Source organism: Neophocaena asiaeorientalis, unplaced genomic scaffold, assembly GCF_003031525.2.
Source record: "Neophocaena asiaeorientalis asiaeorientalis breed wild unplaced genomic scaffold, Neophocaena_asiaeorientalis_V1.1 scaffold515, whole genome shotgun sequence".
Lineage (NCBI taxonomy): Eukaryota > Metazoa > Chordata > Mammalia > Artiodactyla > Phocoenidae > Neophocaena > Neophocaena asiaeorientalis.
The window spans coordinates 2128808-2151667 of NW_020175829.1; the positions used below are offsets into that span (position 1 = coordinate 2128808).

Genomic DNA, 22860 nt, shown 5'->3' on the forward strand with positions numbered 1-22860 from the left:
ATTTTTTTGGATCTGTCTCTTAAGATGAAGGAAACAAAAGCAAAAATAAATGAATGGGACCTAGTTAAACTGAAATGCTTTTGCACAGCAAAGGAAACCATCAACAAAACAAAAAGACAATGTACTGGATGGGAGAAAACATTTGCAAATGATATGACCAATAAGAGGTTAATATCCAAAATATATAAACAGCTCATACAACTCAATATCAAAAAACAAACAGGCCAATCAAAAAATGGGCAGAAGACCTGAACAGACATTTTTCCAAAGAAGACATACAGCTGGCTAACAGGCACATGAAAAGATGCCCAAAATGAAAAATTATCAGAGAAATGAAAATCAAAACCACAATGAGATATCACCTCACAACTGTCAAAACGGCTATCATCAAAAAGTCTGCAACTAACAAAGGCTGGTGAGGAAGCAGAGAAAAGAGAACCATTGTACACTGTTGGTAGAAATGTAAATTGGTACAGCCACTATGGAAAACTGTATGGAAGTTCCTCAGAAACCAAAAAACAGAACTACCTTATGATCCAGCAATTCTACTGCTGGGTATGTATCTGAAGAAAATGAAAACACTAATTTGAAGATACATGCACCCCAATGTTCACAGCAGCATTATTTACAAATAGTCAAGATTTGGAAGCAACTTAAGTGCCCAACAATTATGCACAGAAAAAGAAGATGTGGTACACACACACACACACACACACACACACACACACACACACACACTGGAATATTACTCAGCCATAAAAAAGAATGGAATCTGTCATTTGCAACAATGTGGATGGACCTAGAGAGTACTATGCTTAGCGAAATACGACAGAGAAAGACAAATACTATATGTTATGACGTGTGAAATCTAAAAGTTAAAAAGAAATGTATATAACAAAACAGAAACAGACTTACACATATAGAGTAAAAACTAATGGCTACCAGTGGATAGAGGGAAGTGGGGAGGGGCAAGAAAGGGGTAGGGAATTAAGAGACACAATCTACTGAGACACAATCTACTATGTACAAAATACATAAGCAATATGGAAATATTGTACAGGACTGGGAAATATAGCCATTATTTTGTATTAACTTTAAATGGAGTATAACATATAAAAATATTGCATCACTATGTTGTATACCTGAAACTAACATAATATTGTAAATCAACTAAACTTCAATTTTTAAAAATAATAAAGAAATAAATGTTTGAGAAAGCCATGTTGGAGTTGAAAGAATAATTTAAAAAATAAAAAATATGTATACTGGCCTCTGTCCCCTGGTTCCTAACACAGAGCTCCTAAAACCCTTGTAAACAGGGGTGGCAGGATGATCTTTCGTCCTTATAGTCTTTGACCCTAGTTCCTGATTCAGAATTTCCAAGACCTTTGTAATTTCCTGAATGATAGGAGAATCTGTCTCAGAGCTCCTAAAATCCCTTGGAATTTCCTGGGAGATATAAGTGTATTTTGTTCCAATGAGGCAAGTTTTGGTGGGCTCATAGATGAGGCTGGTCACCAGAAAGACAAGTCATAATTAGAAGCTGGAACTTTCAGGTCTGCCTCTGTTCTTCAGAAAGGAGAGAGAGGCTAGAAATGGATTTAATAATCGATCATGCCTATGTGATGAAGTCTCCATAAAAATCCCCAAAGTATGGGGTTTGGAGAGCTTATCCAGGTTGGTGAACACATCTGAATGCTGAGAGGACAGCACACCCCAATTCCATGGAGACAGAATTTCCTGTGTTTCGGACCTTTCCAGACCTCACCTTATGTACCCTTTTCATCTGGCTTTTCATCTGTATCCTTAATCATATGCTTTATTATATAATAAACTGGTAAATATAAGTTAAGTGTTTCCCTGAGTCCATGAGCTGTTCCAGGAAATGATCAAATCCAAGAAATGGGTCATGGTAACCCCCAGTTTGTAGCCAAGGTGAATGAAACCTGTGGGTAACCTGGTGATCTCCTACTTGTGATTGGTATCTGAAGTGGGGGTCAGCCTCATGGGACTGATGTCTTAATCTGTGGAGTCTACACTAACAATGTCTAGTGTCAGAATTGAATTGAATTGCAGGATACCCCAGCTGGTGTGGAATTGTTCAATGTGTGGAAAACCTACGTATCTGGGTGTGAATAGAGGAGAAACACATGAGTGTTTCCCTTTACAATAAGTATGTAACAAAACAAATATGGAGAATCTAGAAATTAGGTATATGGATGTTCACTGTTCAATTCTTTCAACTTTTCTGTATGTTTGAAATTTTTCATAATTTCATAAAAATTTTCAAATAAACGTGAACTTTTGGAAGATAACTATTTAAGATCTATTTTTTAAAAAAATAATATAAAAACTCTCTTCCCCCAAAGTACTGTCTCCAATAAAAAGCGTGAACTAATTGCTATTTAGGTTCTGGGACCTGTAAACCAGTGGAAATTTGCTTTCTGATAATGTACACTGGTTAACTTGATTATTTGCCACAGTCTAGGTTTGGTGGGATGAAAAATGAAGTATCAGAAATCCAAAAGTTATTAACTTTGGAATGCAGATGATGATTTTCCTTCTAGGAAACCTCCTTTCCTTATTTAGGTTTTGCTTAAGCTACAATAAAAATTAGTTTCCTAAAGGGGACAGAAATGGCTGCTACAGGAATGAGAAAATAACCATAACAAAAGATGTTTGTTTTCCCTGAGCTCAGAATGACTAAAAGATAAGGTAAATGTAAAGCAACTGTCTGGCTTCCAAGAAAAAGCCAGTCTCATACACTAAATTTACTTCAGAAAATTCCCAAAGAAAACAAAGTACATGTGAGCAATTCATAGTAAATGATGGGGTCTTGGGGAGGGAAGCTGAAAATGAATGCTACTTTAAGTGTGACCTAAGTAAGCAAGGAGGACCCAGTGATGAACAGTATCAGTTCCAGGGTTGAAAGAAATTCCCAGCAGCAACAAAGCCAGAGGGACCTTTATTCTGCAGAGCTACTCTAGACCACATAAAGGGCTACATATTCCAGGAAGAAATCAAATGTAACAAAGAATTTCCCTTCTCCTAAGGTTTACTCCTTCGGTGTTGTAAAACCACTCCTCGTAAATAAAGATGGAGTACATTTTATAACAGATCTTTTATTATCTCCCAAAACTGCAGGTTGGGAGATCCTTAAACAACATAGTTTTTTCTTTTTAAAAATGTAAGTATCTTGGGGGAAATTTCTTCAAAGGTTTATAAGAGTGTAAATTTCCTATGAAGACAATATAATTTAATGCATTTGTTTAAAAAGATTCAAGATCATAATAATATTAGTTATATGATCTAATGCAGCAATTGTTAACACCCACAGGGATATAAAGTGCACTCTCTTCATTAGGGTCCTCAACAATTTTGCCTCTCATTTTTTATGTCTCATGCCTTGCTGTAGGCTTAAACTTCTTGCTATTATCAATATCCTGACCTAAGCCAACCTTTCTTTTCAGTTCTAATGTGTCATAGGCTTAGGAATCAGATAGGATTCTGTGAAAAATAATGCTCAAGTCATTGATCTGAGAGGGTTTTAGCAAAGAAGATTATATCTATTTTAGGTATTCAGAATTTATTTTCAGGCTACTTCATGGTTGTCACCCTTGGTTTTGATAGGTAAAGAATTACTGAAATTGGTTTTTTAAATCAAAGATATCACAAAATGTAAATAAGGACTTATAAAATACAAATGTTACCTATAAAAAGAACATTGGTCTGTTACTATAACGTTTTGTTAATTCCTCAAAAGGCACTTAAGCCTTTATTGGATTATCTCACAAAATAAATTTATTTAACCCTTCCTAGTAGATACTGTTCATCTTTTTGTTTTCATAGTATCTGCCACAGAGGAGGCATACGGTAAAAGCTCACTACATTGAATTATATGGAGGCCATACACTTCTTGTCAGTAGTTCTTGAACATTAATGAGAATAAAAATCATCTAGGGAACTTGATTTCCAGATTTTAACCTACAGATTTTGATTGTGATATTGAGTGATTTTGTGTGTGTGTGTGCTTTGGGAGGGTGAAGTAAAGGTTGCATTTTGAACAAATATTTTAAGTGACTCTTACGAAAATGGCTTATGGACAACCCTTTGCAAACACTGCCCTCTGCAATTCTGTGGGATGTGGTAGCCAGAAGTAGTAAAGGTCAGATTAAGATGCAAATTGAGAAGGAAAAATAGAAAACAAGAGAGTTCAAAAAGTCTGGAAAATATGGAAGGATAAAGAATTCATGAAGGTCACAGAAGTACCTAGGGAAGTGAGGAGAAGGTCACTGCCTGGCCAAAGACAAGCAGGGAATAGCAACTGGGGATGTTAGTGATGGCACAGAAAAAAAGGTTAATGAAAAGAAACATGTTAAGATTGATGCTTGGGAAATCCATAAAGTCCAGTTATTGGCATGCAGAACTACTCCTAAACTTAAGGAGCACATAGAGACTAAGAGAAAGAACCATTTATTTCTCAAAATCAAAGGAGCAAGTGCTCTGGCTAGCAAGTAAGGATCCAAGGTTGAGAGCTATAAGACCATAATGGATGAACTGGGTGTGAGACTTAGAATAATAGTCTTTAAAACCCTGATTATAGTATAAACCCAGGTGCTGCTAAAGTAAGTACTGGGGGTGCACTTGTAATCACCTGCTTGTCCATGGATCGTGCTGCTGATCTCTGTGTACCATAAGACTTTGTGCATTGTTTCATACACCGAGAAAGTCTAGAAACAATAGTAGAAGTATGGACACAGTGCTGCTCAGTGTTTTAAGTACTTACGTGCCTTTAAGGAATCATTCCTCTCCAGGAGAACGTATCAGGTTCTCCCCACAGGAAGACTGTACAGAGACCTAGCCTTGCAGAAAGACTGTTCTTTCTGAGCTTCCTGCCCCACCCTCTCTACCTCATAGTCTGTTCTCTCCATTTCCCTGGCAATTGTCCTTGCTGTACATCTACCATTTTATCATCAATTTTCCCTGAAGCTCAATGTACCATCAGCTTCTTTCAGCTTTGAACCTCACTTCTCTTCCATTAAAAGCTGAGTCTCATAGTAAAAATGCCCACACAAAGCCAGCAAGCCAGCCCCAGGAACCCCATCCTTCTGTGTAATGCTACTGCACATGGCCCACCTGGTGCGGTGGGCCTTTGAAGGCATAACCTTTGAAGGCAGGCATAATCTTTGAAGGTGAAATGCAATGTTCTTCTCCTGCCTCTCCCCCCCTATCTTACCACTTCCCTGGGAGATGATGGTGAAGCACTGCCTAAGTAGAAAAATTACCTGGAAGCTTTCTGTTTGAGACTTGCCTTAGGCCTACTTTGCCATACTTACATAGTAGTGACTCAGCTGAAACTACAAACCACTCTTAAGATAACTGTAAGTGGTAACCACAGCCTACCAGCATAACTTGGCTGATTAACATTTCCACCTTTCTTCATATAATGATGAACAAGATTAGCGTCGTTGTTCAGAGCAGCTTTATACAGTAAGTTCTCTCCAAAGATGTTTCTACGGTTAATGTTACAACGAGATACTTTATTCATCTTCATTTTTTCTGAAATGAGGGCATGAACAAAAGAAAACAAAAAAATTAATAATCCTTATTTGAAAATCAAGAGGAATATAAGTAATAGAATGAATCCAGTCAACATTCTGGAATAGAGCATATTACATTATGGAGGAGTATTTCATCCATTAACCCAACTATAATGGTATCTACATGCAAAAAGGTGAAAAAGACAAATGTCATTAGTTTGAAATATTTGAGTAAATTATAAATCATGTAAGCAGTTTATATTGATTGAAACTCTAGGAAAGGTGCATGTATGAGAAGACTAATGGATTATTTTCTTAAAAGTTCTGGTGAAAGGTATTATTTAAATCCAGAATTAGATGTTATTAAACCTAACAAAATATTAAATACCAAAATGTCTTATAAAACCATGAGGAGAAAATCTCAGAAGTATATAAGCAAGATACAAAAATTAACCCCAGCAAGACCAGAAAAGAGAATGCTAAATTTTCTTTCTTTACTAAAAATAATTGTCATGAACTTAAATAAAGCTTGGTCTTGAGCAGTATAATAGTTTTGATTTCCTAACCTGGGAAATACACAATTAAAATAGTTTTCCAGGTTATATATACCAAGTATCATTTCTCCCCTGTGCCTCCTAAACTCCTCATCTAGATAATCCAAATCCTGTCAGTTTTTACAGATAATACTCATTTGTTTTTCCTGAATTTCAGAACAGCTTTTCTTTCCTTTGGCGCACCGCCCAGCTTGTGGGATTGAACCCGGGCCCTCGGCAGTGAGAGCGCAGAGTCCTAACCACTGGACCGCCAGGGAATTCCCTCAGAGGAACTTTGGTGATAGCTTTTCCAGGTTCATCTAAATAACCTGCCCCATCCTTAAACCTCCGAAAGGTAACTGAGTACTGCAACAGGTTTCTTAATGGACCACAATTTAACTGCTTTGTTTTTATTTGATTCTCTCCATTCAGTTCCACTGTAAAACAAACCAACTGCTGAACACCTGAGCCTGCCTTCCCCCATCCCAGACTACAGAGCATTCTGCTCCCACCAGATAAACTATATGCAAAAATCAATAGTCTTTACTCCCAGATCTGTCTTTTCCAGTTGTACCCGCTATTATAAATATGCAATTTATTAAAAATAACAAATTAAGAATACAAAAATTTTCAATGAAAACTAAGTTGTGAAAGACATTCACTTCTAATCATGACTAAATAACTGCTGTGACTTGCCCTCCCATTGTAAACAACTAGAATATTAAACAAAATATATGGGGGAAAAAGACCCTTTATTCAAACATTGGAAAACATTGGTAGTTCAGACCTATTTGACCTCCCTGAGTGAAGACAAACAATGAAGTGAGCCCTAAGGTCACTCACTCCAGCTTCTTGTCTAGAGGCTTGTTCAGAGTATAGCACAAGCATAGCAAGGTGATTCTGCTGAGCTAAGGAGACAGAGGTCAGAGTCTGGGGAGGCTGGGGTGAACAGAATTTACAGGGCAGGGCACCAGAGATGAGAGCATAGAGAAAAGGCACCAGAAATCTATACAAAGGGCTCCTTGAGTCATTATCTGAATACTGAACTGCTCATGCGTGGGGTGAATCTTCATGAGGCTGGGCAAGAACAATTACCCAGGAACTATAAATTAACAACCATCAGAGATCACACAGGCTGGGAGACATTCACATTCCTTCCAGGCTGAGGAGAGACCTTGCTGAACTACTGGAACATTCAGAGAGACCTTTAATGGGTCATGTCTTAGTAGCAGAGCTAAACTAGTCCTAGAGTAAGGCCTACACTAGACCTGCCTAACAAGGTTTTAAAAAACGCGTTGAAAGGATCAAACTGATCTTCAGGTAACTTGCTGGCCAAAACAAAAATCAACACTCTTAAAATACACAGAATGGCACTGAATAACATTCTGCTGCATATGGATATACAATTGTTTTCCACTACAAAGGCCTTGTGCCTTTGTCAAAACTCAGGGTTTATTTCTGAACTCCCTTTTCCTTCCATGGACCTATTTCCCTATCTTGATGCGAATACCATGCTGTTTTGATTATGCCATATAATAATTCTTGAAATCAGGTAGTGTTAGCCCTTTAACTTTGTTCTTTATCAGAGCTGTCTTACTATTCTAGATTCTTTGCATTCCATATGAATTTTAGAACCAGCTTTGGCATTTCTACAAGACAATCCTACAGGAATTTTGATTGAGATTGTGTAGAATCCATAAATATACCTGAGTAGAAATAACATCTTAATAATATTGTCTTCTGACTCAATCTCTCTCCATTTCTCTCCATCAAATTTCCTGTGTTTTCTCTGTTTAATATTTTGTAGGTTTCAGTGTACCTGTCTTTTACATCTTTTGCTAAATTTTATCTTTATTTCACATTTTTTGTAACTGTGGCATAAATTTCACTTCCTAATTGTTTGGTTTTCATATTTCACTTTCTAATTGTTTGTTGCTAGAATACAGAAATATAATTAATATCTGTATATTGATCTTGTATCTTGCAACTTTGCTAAACTCACAGTTGCTTTTATTGTAGATTCCATCGGATTTTCTATATAGATGATTATGTCACTTGTGACTAAAGACTGTTTTACTTCTTCTTTTCCAACATGGATGCCTTTTATTTGTTTTTCTTCCTGACTATACTGGCTAGGACCTCCGGTACAATGATCAACGGAAGTGGTGGGAACAGACATCTCTGTCTTATTTCTGATCTTAGGGGGAAAGCATTCACTCTTTCACCATTAAGTATGACAGCTGTGTATTTTTTTTATAGATGCCCTTTGTCAGATTAACCAAGTTCCCCTCTATTCTGAGTCTGCTGAGAGTTTTCATCAGTAATGGATGTTAGGTGTTGTCAAAATCTTTCTTTGCATCATCTACTAAAATGATCATATGGTTTTTCTTTTTTAACTCATTAATATAACAAATTACAGTGATTGATTTTCAAATGTAATGTAATGGAAATTTTTTGTTCTAGTTCTGTAAAAAATGCCATTGGTAATTTGATAGGGATTGTACTGAATTTCTAGATTGCTTTATTACAGTTTCAACTTCATTACTTGTGATTAGTCTGTTCATATTTTGTATATCTTCTTGGTTCAGTCTTGGAAGGTTATACCTTTCTAAGAATTAGTCCATTTCTTCCAGGTTGCCCATTTTATTGGCATAGAGTTGCTTGTAGTAGTCTCTTAGGATGCTTTGTATTTATGTGGAGATCTGCTAATTTTGGATGGAATGTCCTATAAATATCACTTAAATCTATCTGGTCTATTGTGTCAGTTAAAGCTTCTGTTTCCTTATTTATTTTCATTTTGGATGATCTGTCCATTGGTGTAAGTGAGGTGTTAAAGTCCCGCACCATTATTGTGTTACTGTCGATTTCCTCTTTCATAGCTGTTAGCATTTGCCTTATGTATTGAGGTGCTCCTATGTTGGGTGCATATGTATTTATAATTGAACTTTAAAGTCTATTTTATCTGATATGAGTATTGCTACTCCAGCTTTCTTTTGATTTCCATGGAATATCTTTTTCCAACCCCTCACTTTCAGTCTGTATGTGTCCCTAGGTCTGAAGTGGGTCTCTTGTAGACAGCATATAGATGGGTCTTGTTTTTGTATCCATTCAGCAGGCCTGTGTCTTTTGGGTGGAGCATTTAATCCATTCACGTTCAAGTTAATTATTGATATGTATGTTCCTATTACCATTTTCTTAATTGTTTTGGGTTTGTTTTTGTAGGTCCTTTTCTTCCCTTGTGTTTCCCACTTAGAAGTAGTTTTCATTTCAGTTATTGTATTGTTCATCTCTGTTTGTTTGTTCTTTAATTCTTCTAGGTCTTTGTTAAACATTTCTTGCATCTTCTCCATCTTTGCCTCCATTCTTTTTCCGAGGTCCTGGATCATCTTCACTATCATTATTCTGAATTCTTTTTCTGGAAGGTTGCCTATATCCATTTCATTGAGTTGTTTTTCTGGGGTTTTATCTTGTTCCTTCATCTGGTACATAGCCCTCTGCCTTTTCATTTTGTCTATCTTTCTGTGAATGTGGTTTTTGTTCCACAGGCTGCAGGATTGTAGTTCTTCTTGCTTCTGCTGTCTGCCCTCTGGTGGATGAGGCTATCTAAGAGGCTTGTGCAAATTTCCTGATGGGAGGGACTGGTGGTGGGTAGAGCTGGGTGTTGCTCTGGTGAGCAGTGCTCAGTGAAACTTTAATCCACTTGACTGGTGATGGGTGGGGCTGGGTTCCCTCCCTGTTGGCTGTTTGGCCTGAGGCAACCCAACACTGGAGCCTACCTGGGCTCTTTGGTGGGGCTAATGACAGACTCTGGGAGGGCTCACACCAAGGAGTACTACCCAGAACTTCTGCTGACACTGTCCTTGTCCTCACGGTGAGACACAGCCACCCCCCACCTCTGCAGGAGACCCCCCAACACCAGCAGGCAGGTCTGGTTCAGTCTCCCCTGCGGTCACTGCTCCTTCCCCTGGGTCCTGACGCGCATACTACTTTGTGTATGTCCTCCAAGAGTGGAGTCTCTGTTTCCCCCAGTCCTGTCGAAGTCCTGCAATCAAATCCCACTAGGCTTCAAAGTCTGATTCTCTGGGAATTCCTCCTCCCGTTGCCGGACCCCCAGGTTGGGAAGCCTGACGTGGGGCTCAGAACCTTCACCCCAGTGGGTGGACTTCTGTGGTATAAGTGTTCTCCAGTCTGTGAGTCACCCACCCAGCAGTCATGGGATTTGATTTTACTCTGATTGCGCCCTTCCTACCATCTCATTGTGGCTTCTCCTTTGTCTTTGGATGTGGGGTATCTTTTTGGGTGAGTTCCAGTGTCTTCCTGTCAATGATTGTCCAGCAGCTAGTTGTGATTCTGGTGTTCTCACAAGAGGGAGTGAGAGCACGTCCTTCTACTCCGCCATCTTGGTTCCTCTCCCCTCACCTTCATTTTTGAAAGATATTTTGCTAGGTATAGAATTCTAGGTTCTAGTTATAGAATTCTATAGAATTTATTTTAGTACTTTAAAGCTGCTGCTCCACTGTCTTCTTGCTTGCACTGTTTCCAACAAGAAATTTAATATCATCCTTATGACATGAAAAAAAAAAATACATGGCCTTCTTTTCCTTATCAACACATACATATTCTTCTGACTTCCTAAATGACTGAATATTATTTCATTGGTTACATTATAATTTGTTAACTATTCACTTAATTTAGATAGTTTCTAGTCATTTTATTATAATAAACAATGCTGTAATGAACATCTTTATAAAATATATTTAAGCAAATACAGCCATAGAATAAATCCCTTTAAACAGAATTGCTGATTCAAAAGAATTGTGATTTAAAATTCTGATGAATGTAAATAAACTGCCCTATAAAAAGACTGAAAAAACTTTTACCAAAAACATATGAGATTGTTTACTTTTTCCACATTCTTGCCACTGGGAATTCTCAAATGTTTATTGGCATTCTCTTAGGTGAAAATTGTACTTGTTAATTTGCATTTCTTTAAGTATGAGTGAGATGTTAATCTTTTCAGGTATTTACATTTTTTTTTCTGTGAACTCCTATTTTTCTTTATCCTTCCTGTTTTGTAAGAGCTCTCTGCATACTAGTATAATTAACCCCTTGTCATATGTTATTAATATTTCTTCTGTGTTTGATGATTGTTTTTTTTAGGATATCTTTCCATACAATTTTTAAAAAATGTATATAGTCAGTTTTATCATTCTCTTCCCTCCTGGCTTCTGGTCTTGAATTGTTCTTTACAAAGGGTTTTTCCAAGATTATAAAAAGATTCACTTGCCTTTTCTCCTAGAACTTTTCTTTTCCTTTAACTCTGGCCAGACTGGAATTAAATTTGGTATAAGGAATGTTATAGGGATCCAACTGTTTGTGTTTTTCACTATTTATTATTTACTCCTTCTTTCTGCCATCAATTTGAGATGCCATATTTATCACAGACCTACCCCCATATTCCCATTGTATCTGGCTTCTACATCTAAACCCTTTATTCTGTTTCACTGATTTATCTGTCTATTCCTGTGCCAATACCAACTTATTTTAACTTCTATTGTTTTCTAATTGCTTTCACATTATGTAGAGCAGGTTCCTGCCTCTCTACTCTCCCTTTGTTTTATTTATCAGAATTTTCTTTGTTAGTCTTTTATATTTAGTTTTCCAGCTGAAATTTCGTATCATTCTCATAGCTAACCTCCAGCCTTATAAAGCAAAACAAAACAGAACAATTAACAAATACACAAAAATCTGTTTTTGATTGAGCTCTCGTGCATTTACAGAATAATTTAGGGAGAAGTAAGTTTCTTACAATGCTGAATCTTTATGGTCAAGAATAAGGCTCTTCTTTCCATTTATTCAAGTCTTTTTTATGTCCCTCAGCATAATTTTTACACTTTCTTCTTACAGGTATGGCAATTTCTTATTAGGTATATAAGCAGGTATTTCCTCTCTTTTGTAACTATTATAAATGGGATCTTCTCTTATATTTTGTAACTGGGTAATACTTATGTATATGAAAGGTATTTACTTTTGTCTTCTTTTGGTTTATTGAATTTTTAAAACTTTTTAGCTGGAAATAATTTCCGATTTATAAAAAAGTTGTAAAAATAAAACAAAGGATTCCCCCATTGTTAACATTTTGCTGCCACTTAAATCATTCTATCTGCCTCTTTATATATACATACACATGCACACAGACACATATACACATAATGAATAACTTGCATACACCATGCCTCTTTACTTACTAATACTTAAGAGCATATTCTCTAAAAGCAAGGACACTATCTTACATAACCAAATTATTAAATTAAGAAAATTTAACATTGATACAATATTATTCTTTAATCTACAGTCCATATTTCAATTCTGCCAACTGTCCCGCCATCTATTATTTTGTAACCAGTACTCCTAGGTTCTTATTATTTCTGATAGTTTTTTAGTTCATTCTTTGGGGCTTTATATATAGGAACAAAGAAATAACATCTAAATATATAATAATTTCCTCTATTTATTCTTCTGGTTATAATTTCCCAAAGCCTATGCTAGGTTAGTCACACCACAAATAGGTCAGATATCTAAATTTGAAAAGGGTTCTGAAACTATTCTCTTAAAAGTAAAAGTACAGGAAATATACCAGCCTATGAGGCAGAAGTTCAGGATCCTAGTTATACTACTAATGAGCTGTGCAGTGCTGGGGAAAATCCTTAACCTCTCTGAACTTCCTCATCAGTAGAATGAGAAAGTTGAGACATATAATCTCTAAATCCTTTTTTAGTACCAGGATTCTATATTTTTGTAAGTTACTTATTAAAGAAATAAAATAGGCCTCACCATTTTTCCCTGCAAGTTTTCTGTTTTTCCTGATCTGTTCTCCACTCTTGAGTCTGGATGAATGCACAGTCTTCCCTTTACCTTCAATCCTTAAAGCAGGATTCTGCATTCTTGAAAAATAAATGTGCTTTTAAAATTACTATCATGTTCTCCACAACCGTTCAAAGAGAATCATACCGAATTTTTGACTAATTTTTTTTAAAACTCAAAGATATTTTACTGAGCTGTTGTCAAGCAGGATAGCAGTTTTAAATATGGAGATGGCTCCTGAGTAAACTGCAGATAATTCTGTTACAGACATGCCAGTCGTTATGGTTTCTTTGTGCCACCTATGGGTTTCTCTCCTTTAGGGATAGTCACCTATAAGTGAGTATTCTGAGGCTCCTGTCCCTCACTCCCCATGCTGGCATGCCACTATCCACTCTATTCACAACTTCTAGGAAAAAAGAGGCAGGCAAAAAAAAAGGACTTGCCCTGTGGTATGGCACTGATCAAAAACTGTAAAATACTGGCATAAAAGCATATATGGGTAGGTTTATTTTGGTTCTCTCTATTCTGAGAGCCCCAAAATAAACCTACCCATATATCATCAATTAATCTATGACAAAGAAGCCAAGAATATAGAATGGGGAAAGGACAGTCTCTTCAGTAAATGGTGTTGGGAAAACTGGACAGCCAAATGCAAGAGAATAAAGCTGGATCACAATCTTTTTTTCTTTTTTTCGGTACGTGGGCCTCTCACTGTTGTGGCCTCTCCTGTTGCGGAGCACAGGCTCCGGATGCACAGGCTCAGCGGCCATGGCTCACGGGCCCAGCCGCTCCGCGCGGCATGTGGGATCTTCCCGGACCGGGGCACGAACCGGTGTCCCCTGCATTGGCAGGTGGACTCTCAACCACTGCACCACCAGGGAAGCTCCTGGATCACAATCTTACATCATATACAAAAATCAACTCAAAATGGATTGAAGACTTGAAAGTAAGACTTGAAACCACAGAACTCCTAGGAAAAAACATAAGTAAGCACCTTGACATCAGTCTTGGCAATGATTTTTTGGATTTGACACCAAAAGCAAAAATAAAGAAGTGAGACTACATCAACCTAAAAAGTTTCTGTACAGCAAATGAAACTATCAACAAAATGAAAAGACAACCTACCAAATGGGAGAAAATATTTGCACATCATAGACTTGAAAAGGGATTAATATCCAAAACATATAAAGAACTCATACAGGGGCTCCCCTGGTGGCACAGCGGTTGAGAGTCCGCCTGCCGATGCAGGGGACGCGGGTTCGTGAACTCAATAGCAAAGAGAAAAGCAATCCGATTAAAAAATGTGAGAGGAACTAAAAAGACATTTCCAAAGAAGGCATCCAAATGGCCAGCAGGTACATGAAAAGGTGCTTAGCATCACTGATCATCAAGGAAATGTAAATCAAAACCACAATGAGATATCATCCCACACCAGTCAGAATGGCCATCATCAAAAAGTCTACAAATAATAAATGCTGGAGAGGGTGTAGAGAAAAGTGAACCCTCTTGCACTGCTGGTGGTAATGTAAATTGGTGCAACCATGACGGAAAACAGTATGGAGATTCCTCAAAAATTAAAAACAGAACTACCATATGATCCAGCAGTTCCACTCCTGGGTATTTATCCAAAGGAAACAAAATCACTATCTCAAAATAATATCTGCAGTCCCATTTTTACTGTGGCTTTACTTACAATAGTCAAGACATGGAAGCAACCTAAATATCCATCTATGGATGAATAAATAAAGAAAATGTGATACACACACACACACACACACACACAATGGAATGGTATTCAGCCACAGAAAAGAAAAAATCCTGCCATTTGCTAGAACATGAATGGGCCTTGAGAGCATTATGCCAAGTGAAATAAGTCAGAGAAAGACAAATACTGTATGATCTCACTTACATGTGGAATCTAAAACAAAAAAACAAAAAATCAAAAAAACAAAAACCCTAAACTAATAGATACAGAGAACAGACTAGTTCTGGAGGTAGGAGACGGTGTGGGTGGGTGAAATGGGCGAAGGTGGTCAAAAGGTACAAACTTCCAGTTTTAAGATAAATAAGTCCAGGGGATGTAATGTACAGCATGGTGACTATAGTTAATAATACTGTATTGTACATTTGAGAAGTTGCTAAGAGAGTAGACCTTAAAAGTTCTCATCACAAGAAAAAAAATTTGTAACTATGTGTGGTGAGAGATGTTAAAGAAAGAAAATTAGCATTAAGCTAAAATACAACAATTTCCCATTACTTTGTCTTAAAAAAAGAAAGTAAAAGAGTTTTCTGGGTTTTTTTTAAATTGCAAAATAAATAAAATAACAAAACTGAAAAATAAAGTTCTTTACTTAGAGGTACACTGACTCTAATGTCCCAAACACAGAATTATGTATTAGGTTGGTAGCATACCTGAAATTCTCAGTTGAAGAGTTATTTGTTTGATCCTCACAGCCAAGCATTTTGGGTAAAATTTTTTCTGGCATCTTATATATGTCATCTGTGGGCTTTGCATCTCTGCCTACTTTCAGTCTGGACGATCTCCTTAACACACATGGAATGTCCTGGTCAGAGCTATTTTCCACCGGCTTTGAATTTCCCTTATTATTTAGTGGATCACAAGAGGTGACATTTTGATGAACCAAAGTTTGCAATCCAAATGAATTTGGGTCTTCTAGACTCTGTAATAAGATGTAAATACATACACAAATAATTACAACAATGCAAAAAAATAAAATAAAATTAGAAGAAATTAAGTTTTATCTTGTCCTTTGATTACACAAAAATACCATATAAGATGGAAATACAAAAACCCATAGACATATGTGAACATAATGTAAATTTTATCATAGTTAATGTAACAAATGACAATGCAGATTTAAAAGCCTAAGACAAGAAAAGCATAAGTAAATATTATTTTTATCAATATTCATCCTTAAAACTCAAGGATAAACCTAAGGTCACTCTGGGTGCTTTAATTTCATAGGAAATGGGTAGCACAAAATGATAAGAGACACATAAAAAGAGTAGTACTGTCACGCCAGGCCAGATCAGTGTTCTATTCAGCCTAGTATTTTGTTATTTGATAGCAACAGTAAGTGATATTTGTGGGATGAGATACTATATAACTTCCATTATATTGATTTTAAAAGGTTAGCAGTATATCATGAACGGCTCTAACTTCCCCTTAAAGTTAAATCCATTATAGATTTAACTTTTGTGGGGATACATATTTTTACACATATCACGTAAACCTTTCTTGAGCTTATTTATATATCCAGCTTGCAAAGCTTCTCAAGGTAACAAGTTTCATATTTTATTTAAAATATTTATTTATTTATTTATTTGGCTGCACCGGGACTTAGTTGCAGCCCACGGGGTCTTTGTTGCCACATGTGGGATCTTCATTGCGGCATATTGGATCTTTAGTTGTGGCATGCAGGATCTAGTTCCCTGACCAGGGATCGAACCCGGGCCGCCTGCATTGGGAGCGCAGAGTCTTAACAACTGGACCACCAGGGAAGTCCCTCAAGTTTCATATTTTTATTATAGCTAAGTAAAAGAGTATTTACTTTGATTTGTTCTAAATCAATCTCTTTTCTACTTCTAAGTAGACTTTTTTTTGAAGACCTCCTAAGTTCATGCTCACTCTATCAATACCAGTCATAATTTCCTACACTTTACTCATATTACCTCTTTTTAGATTAGAATCCTGGAATGTTTAACTTAATCTTCATGCCCTATCCCCATGATTAGTTTCTCTTTTTCTGGATTTTTAAACATATCATTATATCTGTTTTGAAATTTTTTGACCAGAATTGCATGCAGTATTATTCCAGGTATGTATGTTATAACCTGAGCTTAGTATCATGTTATTTAAATCTTCCAAGAAATGTTCACAGGAGCATTTTTGTAATAGCCAGAAGGAGGATAGAAAAGAAAAGAAAAAAAAATCCAAATGACCATCATTAGTGAATTGGTTAAATTATATTATTATACACACACACACACACACACACACACACACACACACACACCCATAGAGTGGAATACCATTCAACAAGTAGAAAGATTTAAGTAGTGCTACTTTTGTTGACACAGAAAGATAACCACGATGTATTATTAAATTTTAAAAACAAGTTGCAAAGCATTATGTATAATATAATCCCATTTATATAAAATAAACTTACATAGAATTATGCATAGAAAAAAATGGAGACATGCAGCAAACTGTTAACAATGATTATCTCTGGAAAGTGGAATTGTGGGAGACTTCCTTTTACTGTAATGTTTGATTTTTTTTTTTTATAATGAGGATGTGTTACTATTATAATCAGGAAAAAATAAAGATTATTTTTAAAAAGAAAAAAATTGTCAACATGAAAAAGGGACTTGGCAAGTGACAGGCCACTCCAGGGTCTCCAAGCGTAATAGTCCAGGAATTCTACACTCAAGAACTGTGTCACCTGACAGTATCCTCAGACACAGTATGCAAAGTTGTACTGAAGCCAGGCATAATTTTCTCCCTCTCCTGGCAGTCCAATTGCATATATTTTACTTCCAACTAGAAACTGATGTGGGTATCTTATCTCTACTCTGCACCTAGGCAGACATAGTGATTTTCTGAGCTAACCGGGAAAATACTGGTAACAAATTTTTTCCTTCTTCTATATAAGCAATGTAATGATGATATATCTTCTCAGGTTTTCCGAGGAGAAACTTATCTATTTTAACTTTTAACCCCTTGAAAACTCTACCCCGGGAACCTCAATAAAGGTAACTATATGCTTCAAAGTTAAAAAGTATCTTCTGAGTGTTGGTATTTGGGTAGAATGTTTGAATTTAAAATAAAGTATATGGGCAATGAAGACTTGTTAAAGGTCACTATAAAAGGCAAAATCATAGACTCATACTTGCACTTACTTGCTGCACTGAAAGATGCTTGTCCTGTAGCTCACCTAACTTGGAATCTTGTTCAAATGGTTGAGTAGAACAAAGAGTCTCAAAATTCACCTCTGCTATTTGTGTACAATCTTCATCAGTCTGAGACATACTGGGCTCCACTCCTAAACATTCATTTCCAGCACTGAGACTGGTATCTCCCTCTTTTCTGTGACAGATGGGTTCCACCTTGGCTTCTGACAACGTGTTTAAGGCTGCTAATGACTCAGCTGGCAATGCATCATCCTTTGAGTTTTCTAGTAAATCTTTGTGACATGTCAAAGGTATTGATATGGAACTCGAAGAATTGCTCAATGGGTTCATCAACTCTCTACATTGAAAATCACTCATTATTCTAATCGGTCTTTCCTCCTGGGTGATTTCTGGTGATGTCAGTAACTCTTCTAAGGTAGACACAAAAGTTTCAAGAGAGCTTTCTTCATCTTTGGTTTCTTCAGAAGTCATGGTCAATGTGACGTCCTTGCTAGGCTCCTTCTCTGGCTCTATTAACAAGTTCTCCTTTACAGCAAATGTACCAAGTTCTTTAATAGTAGTACTTGAGAGAAGGCTTATTTCAGGAGAGTCTCTGTCTCTACTTAGTTCCTGTATATTCCAAATAGAATTTACATCATTATTACATATACAAAAAAGTGTTTAAAATAAAAATGTTATAGTTTTCTAGTTCATCATGTTGCTAAGTTACCACCAAAAGCTTTATCAACTTTCCTCCCTTCCATAAATAAAAATACTCTTTGTTGGGGCTTCCCTGGTGGTGCAGCGGTTGAGGGTCCGCCTGCCGATGCAGGGGACGCGGGTTCGTGCCCTGGTCTGGGAGGATCCCGCGTGCCGCGGAGCGGCTGGGCCTGTGGGCCGTGGCCGCTGGGCCTGCGTGTCCGGAGCCTGTGCTCCGCAACGCGAGAGGCCACAGCAGTGAGAGGCCCGCGTACCACAAAAAAAAAAAAAAAAAAAAATCTTTATTACTTTCCTATACCAAATTACTAATGACTGTGAACACATGGTTAAACATTTAATAGTAGACCAAGGGTAAAATTGGCCGGGCCATAATTACAGATGGCAAATTATCTATTCAGCTAAGTTTAAATTATCTGGGCTAAGGGAAGACCAGAGATAACATGGATAGTTAAATCAACAGATAATCTAAAAACTTTACTGCAGTTAATAGTTGAAAAATTCTCCCTTGCTAAAAATCCCTATTGAATTTTATTAATTAACCAGGAACAAAATTGGTGTAGTTTCACCTTCCTTTTATTCCCCACCTCTGTACGCATATGTAAATGTGATGTAAAAAGGCCAAAGGACAGGTGGTCAGGGAGGAGAAAAGGAGAAATGAAAACAGCTCTATGTAAATATTACAGGCTCTGGCTATAAATCAATGGTTCTGACTTATGGTTGTTTTAAACAAAAAACACAAAACTACAAAACACAAAATGACTATTATCTTCAAAGACATCACCTTAATAGGTTATACCTGTTCTCACAATATTTCCAATGATCAAAATATTATTAGACTTCCTCTTTTGAAAGCGCTTTCAAAATTGTTTATAAGCCATTCAAGAAAATCAGTCTCAATAACTTAAAGGCATTAAACTTTTTTTCAACATTGAAAACTGTTAATTTGCTTGACCTTAAATATCAGAATGGGTTTCAGTGACTTCTGCCTGTTTCTAAAAATCAAATCCACCTTCACTGACACATCACTCTTCCAGAATGCACTGTAACTTGTAAGCCCTCTAATACTATGATTTGATTTGAATAAGGGAAGTGAAAACCATTTTATTCTCCCTCTCTTCCTTTTCTACCTGCCACCATTTATATTCTCTGTACATAGCATCCAGAGCTTAATAAGATATATTTATTAACAATGCGAACTATAATTTGCTCAGAAAGATAAAAGAAATTTAGAAGGAATTGAAGAACTGGATCCTATCCATTCTTGAAGTCATGTTCAAGATCTCCCTCTTATCTGAAGTCCTTATACCTACTAAATTCAAGGCCTTAGATCTAATAAAATAATAATAAAATAAATAAATAAATAAATAAACAAACTATAAATAATGTCAAAAACACTGCATGAACTCAAATGAATGGCATAAACCATAGCCCTAGTGTAACAAGAATAAGTTTTCTGGGGGGAGAGAAAGGGAGGCAGTGAAGGGTTTTCAAGATTGCCTGAAAAATGCTCAGTTAAACAAAGTTAAACAGATTTATTTACTACAAGACTTTTCAAAACGTGCTCTATAAATCTCTGAGGAGACTTTAGGATACAGTGTTCTCTAAACTTCTTTGTTCAAAAAAATCCTTTATTCTCAGAAGATCTATTAATGTCACAGGAGGCAAGTGATAGGGAAATACTGATATAGTGAATAAGCAATGTTAAAGAGGGAGCAATTACTTTGGTCAAGATCACCACAGTCATCTGAGACAGATCCAAAGAGGAGAAGGAACTTAAGCCAGAAATTAATGATTTGTGAAGGCATAAAAGTAGGAAAAACACGTATTTCTTAAGCACCAACTAGGTACCAAACACCGTGAGCCATCACTGCTCTCAGTCCTCACCATAATCCTATGAAATGAGTATCACTTTCCGTATATTACACATGTAAATGACACACTTGACCTTGGAACACAACCTATGTGGTTCCAAATTTTATGCTCTTTCCCTTGCTTTCTGGCTCCTGACTTAAACAAAGGCATGGAGGTGGGAATGTGTAAGGTATACCTGAGATGAAGTAAGGTACAGGTGTATGACAGGGTTGGCCTGGGGAGGTCCTTGATTGTTGGAGTCTGTTATGGGCAGAGCCAATCTTATAGTCCTCTGATTTCCCATAGCACCAAGCAGAAAGCAAAGCCAAAACAAGCCCTCAGGTACATGTTTACTGATTAGTAACTGGAAGATGGGAAAGCAGTATCCAGCAGGAAATATTAAAGGAACAAGGGTAATAGACAAAGCAACAGAAGGCATTTTTGCTATTACATCTCAGCAACTAGTTTGATATTAAATTATATGCTTCTCCTCTAGATAAAGAATAAAAGACTTATAATGCTAGATAAGAAACACAGATCAAGAAAACTCTATTTCATTAGAGATAAGGAAGAATAAATACTGAAATGGGTCTCCACTACAGATGTAAGAAAAGTGTCCTCGCACTTTCTGTCTGACCGTGGCAGCCCAGACTGAATGCGGGAATGCAGGGAAAAATTTTTTGCAACTCGCAAAAAAAACCTGTGAACAGTGAAAGCCTGCTTTATTCCAAAGACAGATATACAAGAGTTTACGAGAAAAGTACTGGAAAATTATTCCCTTTAAAAAAAACTAAAAATACTGAAATGGGTTGTTACACAATTCTATCTATTGAAATGGTTTAGTCATATTCCTGCCTAGGGGAAAACTTAAATGAACTTGATACTTTAAGCAACATAATGTTTTTAAAAAAATCTAAACCCAAGATTTGAATAGCTAATTTCTATTATACAGACCAACCTTTTCTGGGTGTGTTAACACTTTAGGATCTTCAGCCTCAGGTCCTAGAAGATAACATTATATGTTTTCATTCCAGTTTTATTAAAGCATTAAAACATATTGTCTCACTCAGCATTTCTTAATCATATAACTTGAAATGACTCCCTCATTCATGTGATATATCAAATATTTAATAAATATTATACCAATTTATTGATATAAAAGTATGTTGGCAATAAAATTATGAAATTCTTCCATTCCTTAAAAAAATATTTCACATGAAGCCAGGTAATATTATAATTGTTTGGAATTAGTTTAGTTAAAAACCAACCTCTCTACTTTGGCTGAGTTATCCTAAGTATTTGCAACTACATGGAAAAATCATATCTACCTTCTCTGTGTCATTATCATCTCCATTACAGGTAACAGAATTTAAATGAATTCATGCTGTTGAGTTAGGCATAAAAAGGAACATTCATGTAGCGGCCAAAAGGAATCAGGCGATGTCCTAAAGGTACATGTATCAACAAGTCTCTATTTCTTAAAGTTATTAAAAAATTTTAAACATTCTACGATAGTTGTTTTTTTTTCCTGTATTGAGACTACCTTTTGAACACTACTAACATTTATTGAGTATCATTATGAACTCATGATTTTTTTTTCACAAACTTATTTCCATGAACTAAAATCATGTTAGTTTTTTTCCCCAGCTAATTTGTCACAGGTTGGCCAGTGGGAGCACAATTGACCTAGCTCTTTACCCTTTTAGCACTGCCCCTTGACATCCTTGAAAGCATTTTTGTTTTCCAACAATGGTAAGATTTTCAGATCCATCCTAATATCTTCAAGCTCCAAGACAGATCAGCTATCCTTTTAGGATCCCTGGTTTGCTTGGCATTTGTACACCCATAGCACCCATACACCTGGCACTTAGCAGGTTCAATAAATATTTGTTAAAATAATATTACAGACCAAAATCCAGGCACTAGGAGCGCATGCAAGAGTTGGTGATGGCGTTAAGTGGTACTGCTATTGTTGTAGTAGCAACAGATCAGAAGACAGATATTTTAAAACTTAGCTTTTCAACTTCAAGTATCACGTCCTTGTGCCTTTTCTTATAATACAAAGTTTCAATGACCACTAAGAATATTTACTACACTGTCATACAACATACATAGGTGGCACTTCAAAGTGAAAGACAGCTACCCTCTAATACAGCTGAAATCAAGTAAATGGCCTGCCTAACTGCCAGTCAAGAAAGACAGACATACATATTAAGAATGCTATGAATAGAGAAAACAAACATTGTTTTCAAATTTGAGCCCCCAAATTACAAGTCAAAAAAGTAGATGTGGAGGAGTAGGTATGGACCGCACCTGAGTTCTTCGCATATGGGCAACTTTAAGCAGCATGATTCCAAGGTAAACAGCAACACTGATTTCATATGTAAAAATATATGGAAGCAATGTATAGTAGACCAGCCTAGTTGTAAATAAATCCA

The 22860-nt window shown here is 36.5% G+C and overlaps 1 protein-coding gene across 1 annotated transcript in view; it reads right to left on the bottom strand.

The window, feature by feature from the left end:
- The window catches only part of ANKRD31 (ankyrin repeat domain 31), a 125546-nt gene that overhangs the window by 79035 nt on the left and 23651 nt on the right, over nt 1-22860 (bottom strand). The window contains 5 exon segments of the mRNA XM_024732796.1: nt 5404-5559; nt 12908-13017; nt 15350-15618; nt 17951-18481; nt 21381-21424. Of these exon segments, the coding sequence (XP_024588564.1) occupies nt 5404-5559; nt 12908-13017; nt 15350-15618; nt 17951-18481; nt 21381-21424 (1110 nt within the window).